The 14734-nt window shown below is 46.3% G+C and overlaps 1 protein-coding gene across 2 annotated transcripts in view; it reads left to right on the top strand.

Moving 5' to 3' along the window:
- Positions 1-14734, top strand: part of SPINT1 (serine peptidase inhibitor, Kunitz type 1) — a 95921-nt gene that overhangs the window by 61646 nt on the left and 19541 nt on the right. For both annotated transcript variants that reach the window (XM_063947361.1, XM_063947360.1), the window contains exon 3: positions 11327-11481. In XM_063947361.1, coding sequence (XP_063803431.1) covers positions 11327-11481 — 155 coding nt within the window. The remainder of the gene's footprint in view (positions 1-11326; positions 11482-14734) is intronic.

Raw genomic sequence — 14734 nt, 5'->3', positions numbered from 1 at the left:
AGTTGACTTTTTTCCCTGATTTCTGCTCACCAGCGGAACAATTGAATAGTTCTGTTGGACGCACATTGCAAATGGGAGCTCTAAAAACATCAAACTTGGCTTACCCCCATAGTGTTTGTTCCCAGAGTGTAAGTCATATTTGTACCAAGTTTGGTGTAAATTGTTCCAGGCATTGCAGAGTTATGCTGTCTGCTGAATAACTGTGCTGCTGCCTCACCCCTAGGGGTGTCTTACCCCCGCAGTGTTTGTTCCCAGAGTGTAACACACCACTAGCACCCCTAGGGGTGGCCAAGCAGCACAGACTATATCAGGACATGCATGATATGTCAAGTGATGACAGGGCTGCATGTGACATGATGTGAGGAGTGAAATGGAGGTAGCATGAACCCACACACTGAGAGTTAGATAATGGAAGTAGCACGGACCCCCAGCAGCACAGAGTATATCAGGAGATACATAATGTGCTGCGCTATATAAGAAACTGTAAATAAATCGATAATTTCACAGGGCCACTGACATGAAGTGAGGAGGGGAATGGAGGCAGCAGGAAGGAACAGACAGAGTTGTATAGTGGGAGGAGCAGTGTCCCTTGGGGGACCAAAAAGGGGTCCGGCTACTACACAAAGTGCGTCAGGGAAGCAAGATATGCCTATATACTAGATCTCCAACCAACGTAAATTAACGAAGAACTATAATTCTAATTTACCATCCTCATCCCGTAGCAAAGCACGGGTATTCAGCTAGTATACAGGTTGAGTATCCCATATCCAAAATGGTTTGGACCAGAAGTATTTTGGATATCGGATTTTTCCGTATTTTGGAATAATTGCATACCATAATGAGATATCATGGCGATGGGACCTAAGTCTAAGCACAGAATGCATTTATGTTTCATATACACCTTATACACACAGCCTGAAGGTCATTTTAGCCAATATTTTTAATAACTTTGTGCATTAAACAAAGTTTGTGCACATACACACAATTAATTTTATATTTCATATAGACCTTATACACACAGCCTGAATGTCATTTAATGCAATATGTTTAATAACTTTGTGTATTAAACAAAATTTGTGTACATTAATCCATCAGAAAACAAAGGTTTCACTATCTGTCTCACGCCAAAAATTCTGTATTTTGGAATATTTGGATATTGGATACTCAACATGTATGTATGTATGTATATGTGTGTATGTGTGTGTATGTATGTATGTATGTATGTATATATATATATATATATATATATATATATATATATATATCTCAAGTAATGCACTTTGTGTGGATGTAGCTTTTATTCGTTTTCTAGTATATTAGAGTTCCCACTTTTTATACTTCTATTTCACTATAATATAAAAATGTATGTTTTGTATAGAGTATGTTCTTGTATATCAATCAAAGTTGAAATAATTTACAGTACATATGTGGACCAAAAGAGTGCCGTTCTATCCCAAAATTTTTTTTTTATATCTGCTTTAGTTGATTAACAAAAAAATAAATAAATGAGTAGCTTTCAAAGGTTCCCAAACTCTGTGCTCAAGGAGCACTAACTGTCCAGGTTTTAAGGATATCTATGCTTGGCCACAGGTGACTTAATACCTCAGTCAATATGATTTAACCCTTTATGACCCCTTGTAAATTTCAATGGACATTATTAAAAAAATATATGGCTTAGCTGTAGTGTGATGACGGTTGCCATTCAAATCCCAATGTCCATTTAAATGTCAGAAAATACTGTGACAATTCTGCGGCAGATGGCTGCACTGGCCTGTAATGGTCTCTGCGAGTTTGAAAGATGGCTTCACCCAGAAAGATCGTCATGAGGTGCGGATCCCACTTTACAAGTAAAACTACGTCCTTTATCAATTGAAATCCGGCAAAATCGTTATGCGAACAGTAATTGGAGTTGCTAGAGTATCATAATATCGAATAGCAATGTTTTTGTGTACGAGCTACATCGCTAGCAAATCTTTGTCCATTAGGATGGACGTTGGGTCTAAATCACCACACCATATTTGTTTTGGGTTTCTTAGGGTCTCTTTCGTATACTTTACCAGTGTCATCACTGGGATCAGTGCTGAAAGTAGGGTGGTACGGAGTACCATTAACAAATATGGTGGGGGTACTCGGTACCACCAGCCCACCACTGGGGCATAATTTATAAAGGGCATTTTTGTGTGTGGGACATAAAATGGTTTCAGTGTCATAAATGTGTGTGGCATAATATGTAATAGGATTTCCGGTGTGTTGCAAAATGTGTAATAGGCTTTACGGTGCGTGGCATAATGTGTAATAAGCATTACGGTGCGTGGCATAATGTGTAATAAGCATTACGGACGGTGCGTGGCATAATGTGTAATAAACATTACAGTGTGTGGTATAATGTGTAAAGGACATTACGGTGTTTGGCATAATGTGTAAGGGGCATTACAGTGTGTGGCATAATGTGGCCATTCCCCTATTGTCTTGTAGACACTCCCCTAGTTTTGTGTGACCACGCCCCCTCATGACGCGTGCTCATGCCCATTTTTACTATCCGTACCACTAAGAAAAAAATTCTGCTTGCACCACTGACTGGGCTACACCGGAAACATGCAATGGGTCATAAAGGGTTAACCATCTGTGCTGAGCCATGAATATACCTAAAACCTGGACCGTTAGTGCTCCTCGAGGAAAGAGTTTGGGAACCACTGGTGTAAAGTATTGCTGCCGATACAGACTGTTTGCATGGCAAGTTAAGGACATGGAGTGTGAGACAGACCTGTGAAGAAACAAACATTGCAAAACCTCAGAGGTTTCTATACCGCACATGTTAGAAGTGCTGAAAAAGTCTGCTCTGATATACATCACACTCAGCCGTCCAGAATAGCCAATCACAATGGGTTTGGGACGGTTTCTGTACTTTCTACTTTCAGTGCAATTTAATACACGTTAAACACGTTAAGGTCAACGCAGTGACTTTCTTACGTTAACCACGTTTCCATTTGACATATATTTGTTTGAACTTGTATTACTTAACTCAAGTTAAATGCCCAGGGGTAACGAGCCTTAATTTCTAGTAATTTGATTACTGTAATGATCACACACCACTCAATTGCAGAAATGACTGCATATTGTGAAACCTGTTCGGGGAAATAGTCACGTTCCGAATTTGCCTGTGAAATGTTACTGGTATAATTTTGCTTTATGTTCACTTTCCTTCCCCGAGCACAGCACACAGTAGATAGGGATCGCCTTCATCACCATACCAAAACAAAGGTGGAACCATAGAGGGGGGTACACCAGGGACGGATCTAGACTTTTCTTTAGGGGGAGGGGGGGGGGGGGCGGTTTACTGTTTAATCTTGACTCCTCTCTCTGCAGTCCCAACTCCTCCCATCTGCAATCCTAACTCCTCCTCTCTCAATTCTGACTGAACTTTTTGAGTGAGACTGAGATAGAGCTTTGTGATTGTTCTATGTACATGTGACTGTGCTATGGGGTAATTGTATTTATTAGCCCTAGTACCCACACACCAGCAAGTGAGGGGCAAATGCTCCGTAACCCTTGCTCTCCTGGCTCCTCTGTGCTGCTGTGGCATAAGCTGCAGCCCATCGTTCTGCCTCAGGCTCTCCCCGGAAAGCTCTCTTCTGCTAAAAAATGGGCGTGGCTATGACTGTGTTAGGAGGGGCGGTCGCCCCCTTCGCCCCCCCCCCCCCCCCCCCCTAAATCCGGCCCTGGGGTACACACGGAGAGATCCATGCTTAAATTCTAAGCAATCTGACTAGACTGCTTAGAAATTAAGCATGGATCTCTCCGTGTGTATGCCCACAGCGATAGCGATGCGCGGACCCATCTAGTTAGAGCACTCATTTCACTGCTGAGAGAAATGAGCGCCACCCATCCTCCCCCCCCCCCCCCCCCTCCCCCCCTGCTCAGCACACATCGTGCTGTGCTGAGCGGGGGGAGAGATGCGTGCTGAGTGGTCGGTGCTAGATCGCTCGGCACACATCTCCCACGTGTGTACAGGGCTCTAGATTCTATCACCACAATTCTGATGTGGTGTTACCTATCTAAACTGAATATTGCATGCTCTTTGTGTCCGATGTGTTATTTAGCGGGTGTGGTATAAAAGATCTACAGTATTTAGGTCAGCACCAAATGGTCGACATGCAATATGACGCCAGGGTAAAAAGGTCAACATGACAATGGTTAACGTTTGTTGGGTCACATCTTGTATGTTTGGTCATATGTAAACCACTATCGGTAAACCCTCGCTGGCGCTTTTTGCTCGCCATGCTTCAGGCAAGTCCAAGTGGACCAGTCGTAGTCCACATGGATAGTAAATCAAGCTAATGTTTGGAAAAAATGTATCCCCCCCCTCCCCTCCCCCGCACCCCCCCCAAATGTTAAAAATAAGAATTTACTCACCGGTAATTCTATTTCTCGTAGTCCGTAGTGGATGCTGGGAACTCCGTAAGGACCATGGGGAATAGATGGGCTCCGCAGGAGACTGGGCACTCTAAAGAAAAGATTAGGTACTATCTGGTGTGCACTGGCTCCTCCCTCTATGCCCCTCCTCCAGACCCCAGCTAGGGAAACTGTGCCCGGAAGAGCTGACATTACAAGGAAAGGAAATTTTGAATCCCGGGTAAGACTCATACCAGCCACACCAATCACACCGTACAACTTGTGATAACCATACCCAGTTAACAGTATGAACAACAACTGAGCCTCACTCAACGGATGGCTCATAACAATAACCCTTAGTTAAGCAATAACTATATACACTTATTGCAGAAAATCCGCACTTGGGACGGGCGACCAGCATCCACTACGGACTACGAGAAATAGAATTACCGGTGAGTAAATTCTTATTTTCTCTGACGTCCTAGTGGATGCTGGGAACTCCGTAAGGACCATGGGGATTATACCAAAGCTCCCAAACGGGCGGGAGAGTGCGGATGACTCTGCAGCACCGAATGAGCAAACACAAGGTCCTCCTCAGCCAGGGTATCAAACTTGTAGAACTTTGCAAATGTGTTTGAACCCGACCAAGTAGCTGCTCAGCAAAGCTGTAAAGCCGAGACCCCTCGGGCAGCCGCCCAAGAAGAGCCCACCTTCCTTGTGGAATGGGCCTTCACCGATTTTGGATGCGGCAATCCAGCCGCAGAATGAGCCTGCTGAATCGTGCTACAGATCCAGCGAGCAATAGTTTGCTTTGAAGCAGGAGCACCCAGCTTGTTGGGTGCATGCAAGATAAACAGCGAGTCAGTCTTCCTGACTCCAGCCATTCTGGAAACATATTTTCAAAGCCCTGACTACGTCCAGCAACTTGGAGTCCTCCAAGTCCCGAGTAGCCGCAGGCACCACAATAGGTTGGTTCAAATGAAACGATGACACCACCTTTGGGAGAAATTGGGGACGAGTCCTCAATTCTGCCCTGTCCATATGGAAGATCAGATATGGGCTTTTACATGACAAAGCCGCCAATTCCGACACACGCCTAGCCGATGCTAAGGCCAACAGCATGACCACTTTCCACGTGAGATACTTTAGTTCCACGGTCTTAAGTGGCTCAAACCAGTGGGATTTCAGAAAATCCAACACAACGTTAAGATCCCAGGGCGCCACTGGTGGCACAAAAGGGGGCTGAATGTGCAGCACTCCCTTAACAAACGTCTGAACCTCAGGCAGTGAAGCCAGTTCTTTTTGAAAGAAAATGGATATGGCCGAAATCTGGACCTTTATGGACCCCAATTTTAGGCCCATAGTCACCCCTGACTGTAGGAAGTGCAGGAAACGACCCAGTTGGAATTCCTCTGTAGGGGCCTTCCTGGCCTCGCACCAAGCAACATACTTCCGCCATATACGGTGATAATGTTTTGCTGTCACGTCTTTCCTAGCCTTTATCAGCGTAGGAATAACTTCATCCGGAATGCCTTTTTCCGCTAGGATCCGGCGTTCAACCGCCATGCCGTCAAACGCAGCCGCGGTAAGTCTTGGAACAGACAGGGCCCTTGTTGCAGCAGGTCCTGTCTGAGAGGCAGAGGCCATGGGTCCTCTGTGCGCATTTCTTGTAGTTCCGGGTAGCAAGTCCTTCTTGGCCAGTCCGGAATAATGAGTATTGTTCTTATTCCTCTCTTTCTTACTATTCTCAGTACTTTTGGTATGAGAGGAAGAGGAGGAAACACATATACCGACTGGTACACCCACGGTGTCACTAGGGCGTCCACAGCTATCGCCTGAGGGTCCCTTGACCTGGCGCAATATCTTTTTAGCTTTTTGTTGAGGCGGGACGCCATCATGTCCACCTGTGGCAGTTCCCATCGGTTTGCAATCAGTTGGAAGACTTCTTGATGAAGTCCCCACTCTCCCGGGTGGAGGTCATGTCTGCTGAGGAAGTCTGCTTCCCAGTTGTCCACTCCCGGAATGAACACTGCTGACAGTGCTTGCACGTGATTCTCCGCCCAACGAAGAATCTTTGTGGCTTCCGCCATTGCCATCCTGCTTCTTGTGCCGCCCTGGCGGTTTACATGGGCGACCGCCGTGATGTTGTCTGACTGAATCAGCACTGGCCGGTTTCGAAGCAGGGGCTCTGCTTGACTCAGGGCGCTGTAAATGGCCCTTAGTTCCAGTATATTTATGTGGAGAGAAGTCTCCAGACTTGACCACAGCCCTTGGAAGTTTCTTCCCTGAGTGACTGCCCCCCATCCTCGGAGGCTTACATCCGTGGTCACCAGGACCCAGTCCTGTATGCCAAACCTGCGGCCCTCGAGAAGGTGAGCACTCTGCAGCCACCACAGAAGAGACACCCTGGCCCTTGGGGACAGGGTGATCAGCCGATGCATCTGAAGATGCGATCCGGGACCACTTGTCCAACAGATCCCACTGAAAGATCCTTGCATGGAACCTGCTGAAGGGAATGGCTTCGAACCATCTTTCCCAGGACTCGCGTGCAGTGATGCACCGATACCTGTTGTGGTTTCAGGAGGTCCCTGACCAGAGATGCTAATTCCTGGGCCTTCTCCACCGGGAGAAACACCTTCTTCTGTTCTGTGTCCAGAATCATGCTCCGGAAAAGCAGACGCGTCATAGGAATCAGCTGCAACTTTGGAACATTCAGAATCCAGCCGTGCTGTAGTAACACTTCCTGAGAGAGTGTTGCGCTGATCAACAACTGCTCCCTGGACCTCGCCTTTATGAGGAGATCGTCCAAGTACGGGATAATTATAACTCCCTTCTGCCGAAGGAGTATCATCATTTCGGCCATTACCTTGGTAAATATTCTCGGTGCCGTGGACAGGCCAAACGGCAACGTCTGGAATTGGTAATGACAGTCCTGTACCACAAACCTGAGGTACTCCTGGTGAGGAGGGTAAATGGGGACATGCAAGTAAGCATCTTTGATGTCCAGCGACACCATAAAATCCCCCTCTTCCAGGCTTGCAATAACCGCTCTGAGCGATTCCATTTTGAACTTGAATTTCTTTATATAAGTGTTCAAGGACTTTAAATTCAGAATGGGTCTCACCGAACCGTCCGGTTTCGGTACCACAAACATTGTGGAATAGTAACCCCTTCCCTGTTGAAGGAGGGGGACCCTGACAATTACTTGCTGGAGGCACAGCTTGTGAATTGCCGCCAGCACTACCTCCCTTTCCATGGGGGAAGCTGGCAAGGCTGATTTGAGGTAACGGCGGGGGGGAGTCGCTTCGAATTCCAGCTTGTATCCCTGAGATACAATTTGTATAGCCCAGAGATCCACCTGTGAGTGAACCCACTGGCTGCTGAAGTTTCGGAGACGCGCCCCCACCGCACCTGGCTCCGCCTGTGGAGCCCCAACGTCGTGCGGTGGACTTAGTGGAAGCAGGGGAGGACTTTTGTTCCTGGGAACTGGCTGCATGGTGCAGCTTCTTACCTCTACCCCTGCCTCTGGCAAGAAAGGATGCGCCCCTGACCCTCTTGCCTTTTTGGGAACGAAAGGACTGCATTTGATAATACGGTGCTTTCTTAGGCTGTGAGGAAACCTGAGGCAAGAAAGTAGACTTTCCAGCTGTCGCTGTAGACACGAGGTCCGACAGACCGTCCCCAAACAATTCCTCACCCTTATAAGGCAAAACCTCCCATGTGTTTTTTAGAATCAGCATCTCCTGTCCATTGCCGAGTCCATAAGACCCTCCTGGCAGAAATGGACATAGCATTAATTCTAGAGCCCAGCAGGCAAATGTCCCTCTGAGCATCTCGCATATATAAGACGACGTCTTTGATATGGCCCAGGGTTAGCAAAACAGTATCGCTGTCGAGGGAATCTATGTCGTCTAACAGAGTATCTGTCCACGCTGCTACAGCACTACACATCCAGGCTGAAGCAAAAGCAGGTCTCAGTAGAGTACCAGAGTGTGTATACACTGACGTCAGGATAGCTTCCTGCTTTCTATCCGCAGGCTCCTTTAGGGCGGCCGTATCCTTAGACGGCAGGGCCACCTTTTTAGATAAACGTGTCAGCGCCTTGTCCACCCTAAGGGATGTTTCCCAACGTAACCTGTACGTTGGCGGGAAAGGGTATGCCATCAGTAACCTCTTAGAAATCACTAATTTCTTATCAGGGGAACTCCACGCTTCTTCATTTAATTCATCAGATGGGGGAAAAGTCACTGGCCGCTTTTTCTCCCCAAACATATAAACCCTCTTGGTATTAACCGGGTTACTCTCAGAAATGTGTAATACATCTTTCATTGCAATAATCATGTATCGGATGGCCTTGGTCATTTTAGACTGTAAATGTGCCTCATCATCGTCGACACTGGAGTCGGACTCCGTGTCGGCATCTGTGTCAACCATCTGAGATAGAGGGCGTTTATGAGCCCCTGACGGTTTCTGAGTCGCCTGGGCAGGCGCGGGCTGAGACCCCGGCTGTCCCAAGGCCGCAGCGTCATCAAACCTTTTATGTAAGGAGTTTACATTGTCATTTAAGACCTTCCACATATCCATCCAATCAGGTGTCGGCCCCGACGGGGGCGATACCACACTTATCTGCCATTGCTCCGCCTCCACGTAACCTTCCTCATCAAACATGTCGACACAGCCGTACCGACACACTGCACACACACAGGGAATGCTCAGACTGAGGACAGGACCCCACAAAGTCCTTTGGGGAGACAGAGAGAAGAGTATGCCAGCACACACCACAGCGCTATATAACACAGGGATTTTCACTGCTAATAAGTGAATTACCCAATAGCTGCTTTTTTTGTTTTGTTTGCGCCTAAATTTATGTGCCCCCCCCCCCCCCCTCTCTTTTTAACCCGTCTTGTACCTGGATACTGCAGGGGAGAGCCTGGGGAGCTGTGAGCTGTTTCCAGCGGAGCTGTGAAAAGAGAATGGCGCTGGTGTGCTGAGGAAGAAGGCCCCGCCCCCTCAGTGGCGGGCTTCTGTCCCGCTTTCCATGTAAAAAATGGCGTTTTTTTTTTACATATATACAGTGCTAGACTGTATATATGTATGTATGTTTTTATGCCAAAGGTACTTCAATTGCAGCCCAGGGCGCCCCCCCCCCCCAGCGCCCTGCACCCTACAGTGACCGGAGTGTGTAAGTGTGCTGGGAGCAATGGCGCACAGCTGCGGTGCTGTGCGCTACCTTAATGAAGACAGGAGTCTTCAGCCGCCGATTTCGTCGTCTTCCAGCTTCTGTTCTTCTGGCTCTGCAAGGGGGACGGCGGCGCGGCTCCGGGAACGGACGATCGAGGACAGGTGCCTGTGTTCGAACCCTCTGGAGCTAATGGTGTCCAGTAGCCTAAGAAGCACAAACTAGCTGCAAGCAGGTAGGTTTGCTTCTCTCCCCTTAGTCCCACGTAGCAGTGAGTCTGTTGCCAGCAGAAGCTCACTGAAAATAAAAAAACCTAATAAATACTTTCTTTACTAGTAAGCTCAGTAGAGCCCACTAGGAGCACCCAGCTCTGGCCGGGCACAGATTCTAACTGGGGTCTGGAGGAGGGACATAGAGGGAGGAGCCAGTGCACACCAGATAGTACCTAATCTTTTCTTTAGAGTGCCCAATCTCCTGCGGAGCCCGTCTATTCCCCATGGTCCTTACGGAGTTCCCAGCATCCACTAGGACGTCAGAGAAAATGTGTTGACAATTGTCACGTCGACCTTTTGTACATGTCAAAATTTTGTATCTTTCGACGATATGGTGTGGACCTATTGACTGTATACCATTACCTAGACACTAACTGTCATCCAGATACCTTATTCAATATGGCAGGCATGTTCACCGCACAGAGGTCATGGCGAACTCTAAAGTGCTAGTAAGTCATCCACTCCGTCCCCCTAAAGTCACCTTTCAGAGGTTGTAGGCACCAGACACGCTTGTCTTTGGTACCAACTTACCTAACTCCCTGCGACTCTAGAAAACCTGCTGAATGCAGGACAGTCGGCAGTGTAGCAGGGCAGCAGTGTGCCCTGTGCCAGGCCACCCCCTGAGGAGACGGGACCACCAGCATGGGGAAGTAAGGTACTGCTCAGAGCGACCTGAGGATGAGCCAAAACGACAGTACAGACTGAAGGGTGCGGGCACTGCAGCAGCCATACTGGTGAAGCTGCCGTTCCAGGAACCCTGCTATCCAGAAGCAAGGGCCGTGGGGCAGTAACGGTGCCTGCGCTCTGTGTGATGGTACTACACGCACATCCCTAGTTTATACTTACCTACTTTTTATTTTCATAGCAGAACACTTCGGGGGGCGGAGCTGGATTGCATGTTACTAGGCCCCACCCCCAAGACAGGAAAATGCCTGCGATTCACGGGTCCACGGGTAAGGGGTGGGGCTAAACAACTCCATTCCTGGCTTTAGCCCCACCCCCTTTCACACTGTAGCTTTTTTTTCTCTGCATTGTACCCTCCTTCTGCCCACTTCACTAGGAAGCGGGCAGGATGCGGAAGAGCCACATGCCCTTCCGGGGCTGCGGAGGACTATCCTAAAAATCGGGAGCCTCCCATCACTAGCTGCAACCAGTACATTGTTATGCTATTATAGACTCTCTCAATCCTCTCCTTCTGCCGGCATTCCCAAACCCTTTCAAATGTTTGTACCTTCTCCCTATCTATTGTACAACTACCATTTGGAATGTTGTATAAAATATAAAACTTATTTCTCCATCCTAGCAAATCCCAGTTCTTGTCCTTTCCATTCCCAGATTGTCTGCGTTTCTTAATTGCTGACATTTACACATACTATACTATATGTTCTGTTTTTTTTGTTTCTTCAGTGTGTTTCTAAAATACTTGATAAGTGTCTGCAGTACATTTAAATGAAATAAAATGTTTTTTTTTTCTTTTTCCTAGGAGACGATGAACCTCCGATTGCCAAAGTAAACGCAGATGTGAAAACTCAGCCCTCCCAAGAGGTGACTTTGAGTGGCATCGAAAGCTGGGATCGTGAGGGGATCGCAAGTTATGACTGGACCCTCCAGCATGGAGACCCTTCTGTTGTTATAGAGGTACATTTGTTCACTCTTCCAAGAGAAAAGCATTAATTAAATATATGTTTAATATTAACACTATGGGGGAGATTTAATTAGCTACCAGTTGGAGAAACCGAGAACACCTCCTTTTATTATTTAACTAGCTGTAGTACCTGGCTCCGCTTGGGTGGAAGTTACCTAGGGCAGAGGTTCCCAAACGCGGTCCTCAAGGCACCCCAATGGTCCAGGTTTTACATGTATACATGCTTGGCCACAGGTGACTCAGGGGGACATTTACTAAGCAGTGATAAGAGCAGAGAAGTGAGCCGATGGAGAAGTTGCCCATAGCAACCAATGAGCACTGAAGTAACATCTATAATGTGAATACTATAAAATGATACATAGCTGCTGATTGGTTGATGGGGCAACTTCTCTACTGGCTCACTTCTCCACTCTTATCACTGCTTAGTAAATGTCCCCCTTAATTAGCTGCTCAGTCAGTTTGATTTAACCATCTGTGCTGAGCCATGGATATACCTACATCCTGGACTGTTTGGGTGCCTTGAGGACCGCGTTTGGGAACCTCTGACCTAGGGTTTTCAGTTGTTGATAATATATAGGGTGGGGTGGAGGATGTTGGTAAAATGTGTTATATGCATTGGCGTTTCTATAATGGGTGCAATGTGTGTGGTGTACACGGAACCCTGGGTCCAGAGGTCCCACACCGCACAACTTGCACCCATTTTATTCAATACTTTCCCTCCGGAGTCCCACATTGGCGCAGCAGCGCTGCAGGAATCACCAGGTGTGGCCATTTTCCCGGCATTTTGTGCATGTGCACTACGTAAATCACTGGGAACATGGCCACCGCACCATTTTCTCGGAGATCTGCGCATACGCACTAGGGTCTGGTCCAGTAACCCTAGTGCCTAGAGTATACAATGCCTTTAGTACCCTGAGTATACAGCGCTGACCGCAAGAGATGAGGGGGCCCAGACGAGTCTGCACATGGGCCTTTTCCTCTATAAATGCGCCTTTTGCGCCTACACTGTCCTGTTATTTTATTTACCACTTTTTTGGGACTGAAGCTAATTTCCCCACTCTTTCATGTAAGTCAGACAGGTCGCACACTGCAGAAATAATGCACAACTTTCACCACATGCAGGTTCGAATTACGGGGGAATTATTTCTGCACTTTATGAAAAATATATTGCGAAGTGTGCATACTGTTAACCCACAAGCACAGGGCACAGAACCTGCAACGAACTGAATCTCCCCCTATACTCTGTGTGTGTGTGTGTGTGTGTGTGTGTGTGTGTGTGTGTGTGTGTGTATAATGTAGATAGATAGATAGAGCGAACCAAAAACTGGTGAGGATGTCCTTGTTATGGATGAGTATAATGCTGCTATTAATATGATATCCCTGCTGTGGATTACCATTATGCTGCTAATGTAAATTCTTCCTGCTCTTTTAAATAATGCTATTTTGCACTTTATAAGGCAGTGTGCTGGTTTACCTCATTATGCCCTTGTTTTGACATTTTTGGTCCACTTTTTCTACCATTATACAGTATATGACCGAGCACTCATACATTGGAATATAAGTGTGTGTGGTTTGGGACTTTCTGTACTCTGGCCAGCTCGGTAGCGGCTCTTCTGCTTGTAAAGTGCAATTCCAGGCACCCTACAAGCTAGATGCAGGTGTCATGGGCACTTGGCTACAGCACCACTCACACACACACACACACCTAGTTAGCCCTGTATGTCATCCATGCTTTAAACAAGTATGGCAACCAGACAGTCTCCTACACAGAGACGGGCTGATTCTCAGCAGGTCTTGTGGTGATAGGGGGGGAGGATGTCACACTGAAAAGTTCCAAATCTTTTTTGATCCCTGTATCATGGGCCATGTAATCATGGTTGCCATGGTAACCATGACACTGTATGCTATTATAAATCATTATTAGCAGCCTGAAGAGAAAAATACCAACATTTCTTTTCTTTTTTTTTCTTTTTTAAGCTTGTGACAGGGATATATGAATAAAAAAAAATACACACCCTGTTTTTGTTTCAAAGGATTGCTGTTTTGCTATGGTGGCTGGACCCTGAGGCTATATAAGCCACCATACCAGTGAAACTGTACGTGAAGGGTGGGCCTATAAGTGATGAGGCTGGCATGGGAGCCCCCCATGACTTAAGCGGTTGTGTATATTGTACACCCTATAAAGGATGGATGAGCCACCATGTTATACCATACATGACTTTGTTCATTTTAGAAGATTTAACTGTATAGTCCTTTGATGTACAATAACTTGTATGGGGCCCTGCTATCTAATTTAAAAAAATTAAAAGTGTTGGCAACAATTTAATGGCCAAGATGCATTATTGTTTGGAAAGTGATAAATTGGAGAGTGAAAAAAATACCAGCCAATCAGCTCCTAACTTCCATGTCACAGGCTGTGTTTGAAAAAATGGCAGTTAGGAGCTGATTGGCTGGTACTTTTTCACTCTCCATTTTATCACTTTCTAAGCGATGATGCATCTAGACCATAATCTACTAAGCTGGGATGATTTTAGTGACCTTTAAAGGTTATTTTTCTTCAACTACCATATATTGATGTTCTAAAAAAAAAAAACCAACACATTATTTTTTTTAAATAATAAAGTGGTTCTAATGTTTCTAATTTAATTACCATGAAGTGTAATAACTGAAGGAAGAATAATGGCAATGTGTAATGTTAAAGTGGGGCTTAGCTGTCAGTCATTCAGAGTAGCATGAGTCTACATGCATACAGATACGGCGGTGGAGTGAATGAACACGCCACAGGCTATGTGTGTTTCCAAACTCACCCAGACTCTTTATTAGGTGTGTAAGGGGCTATATAGCCTTCTAATTTGGTTATCTGATTTCAGACTACACATGCGTCAAACATTAAATAGGCATTAGAAACTAATGGCAGTAGGGGGCAGTATTGGCTAAATTAATAACTAGACATTTTTAGTCAGCATATACAAGTAATAAACAAGGAATGTCTATTGTTCAGAGATATGCACTGGGGCCTTGATTAGGTAAACTGTAGCAATGAACACCTGCCAGATATAATTGTTCTACATTCTTATATATATGTCTTATCTAGTGTAAGTAAATCATGCAGCACAAACACATTCCTGATACCCTTTTCAGACAGAATACCGGGCAATTACCAGGCATTTCAGTGCCGGGTCGTGTTGCCGGTCTCTGCCTGACCCCCCCCCTCCTCTCCTCTCGGGTGTGGTATGTTAGGTAGAT

Source organism: Pseudophryne corroboree, chromosome 12, assembly GCF_028390025.1.
Source record: "Pseudophryne corroboree isolate aPseCor3 chromosome 12, aPseCor3.hap2, whole genome shotgun sequence".
In the NCBI taxonomy this organism is placed as follows: domain Eukaryota; kingdom Metazoa; phylum Chordata; class Amphibia; order Anura; family Myobatrachidae; genus Pseudophryne; species Pseudophryne corroboree.
Note: the sequence above shows the minus strand (reverse complement) of the source record. Positions and strands in the feature narration are given on the sequence as shown.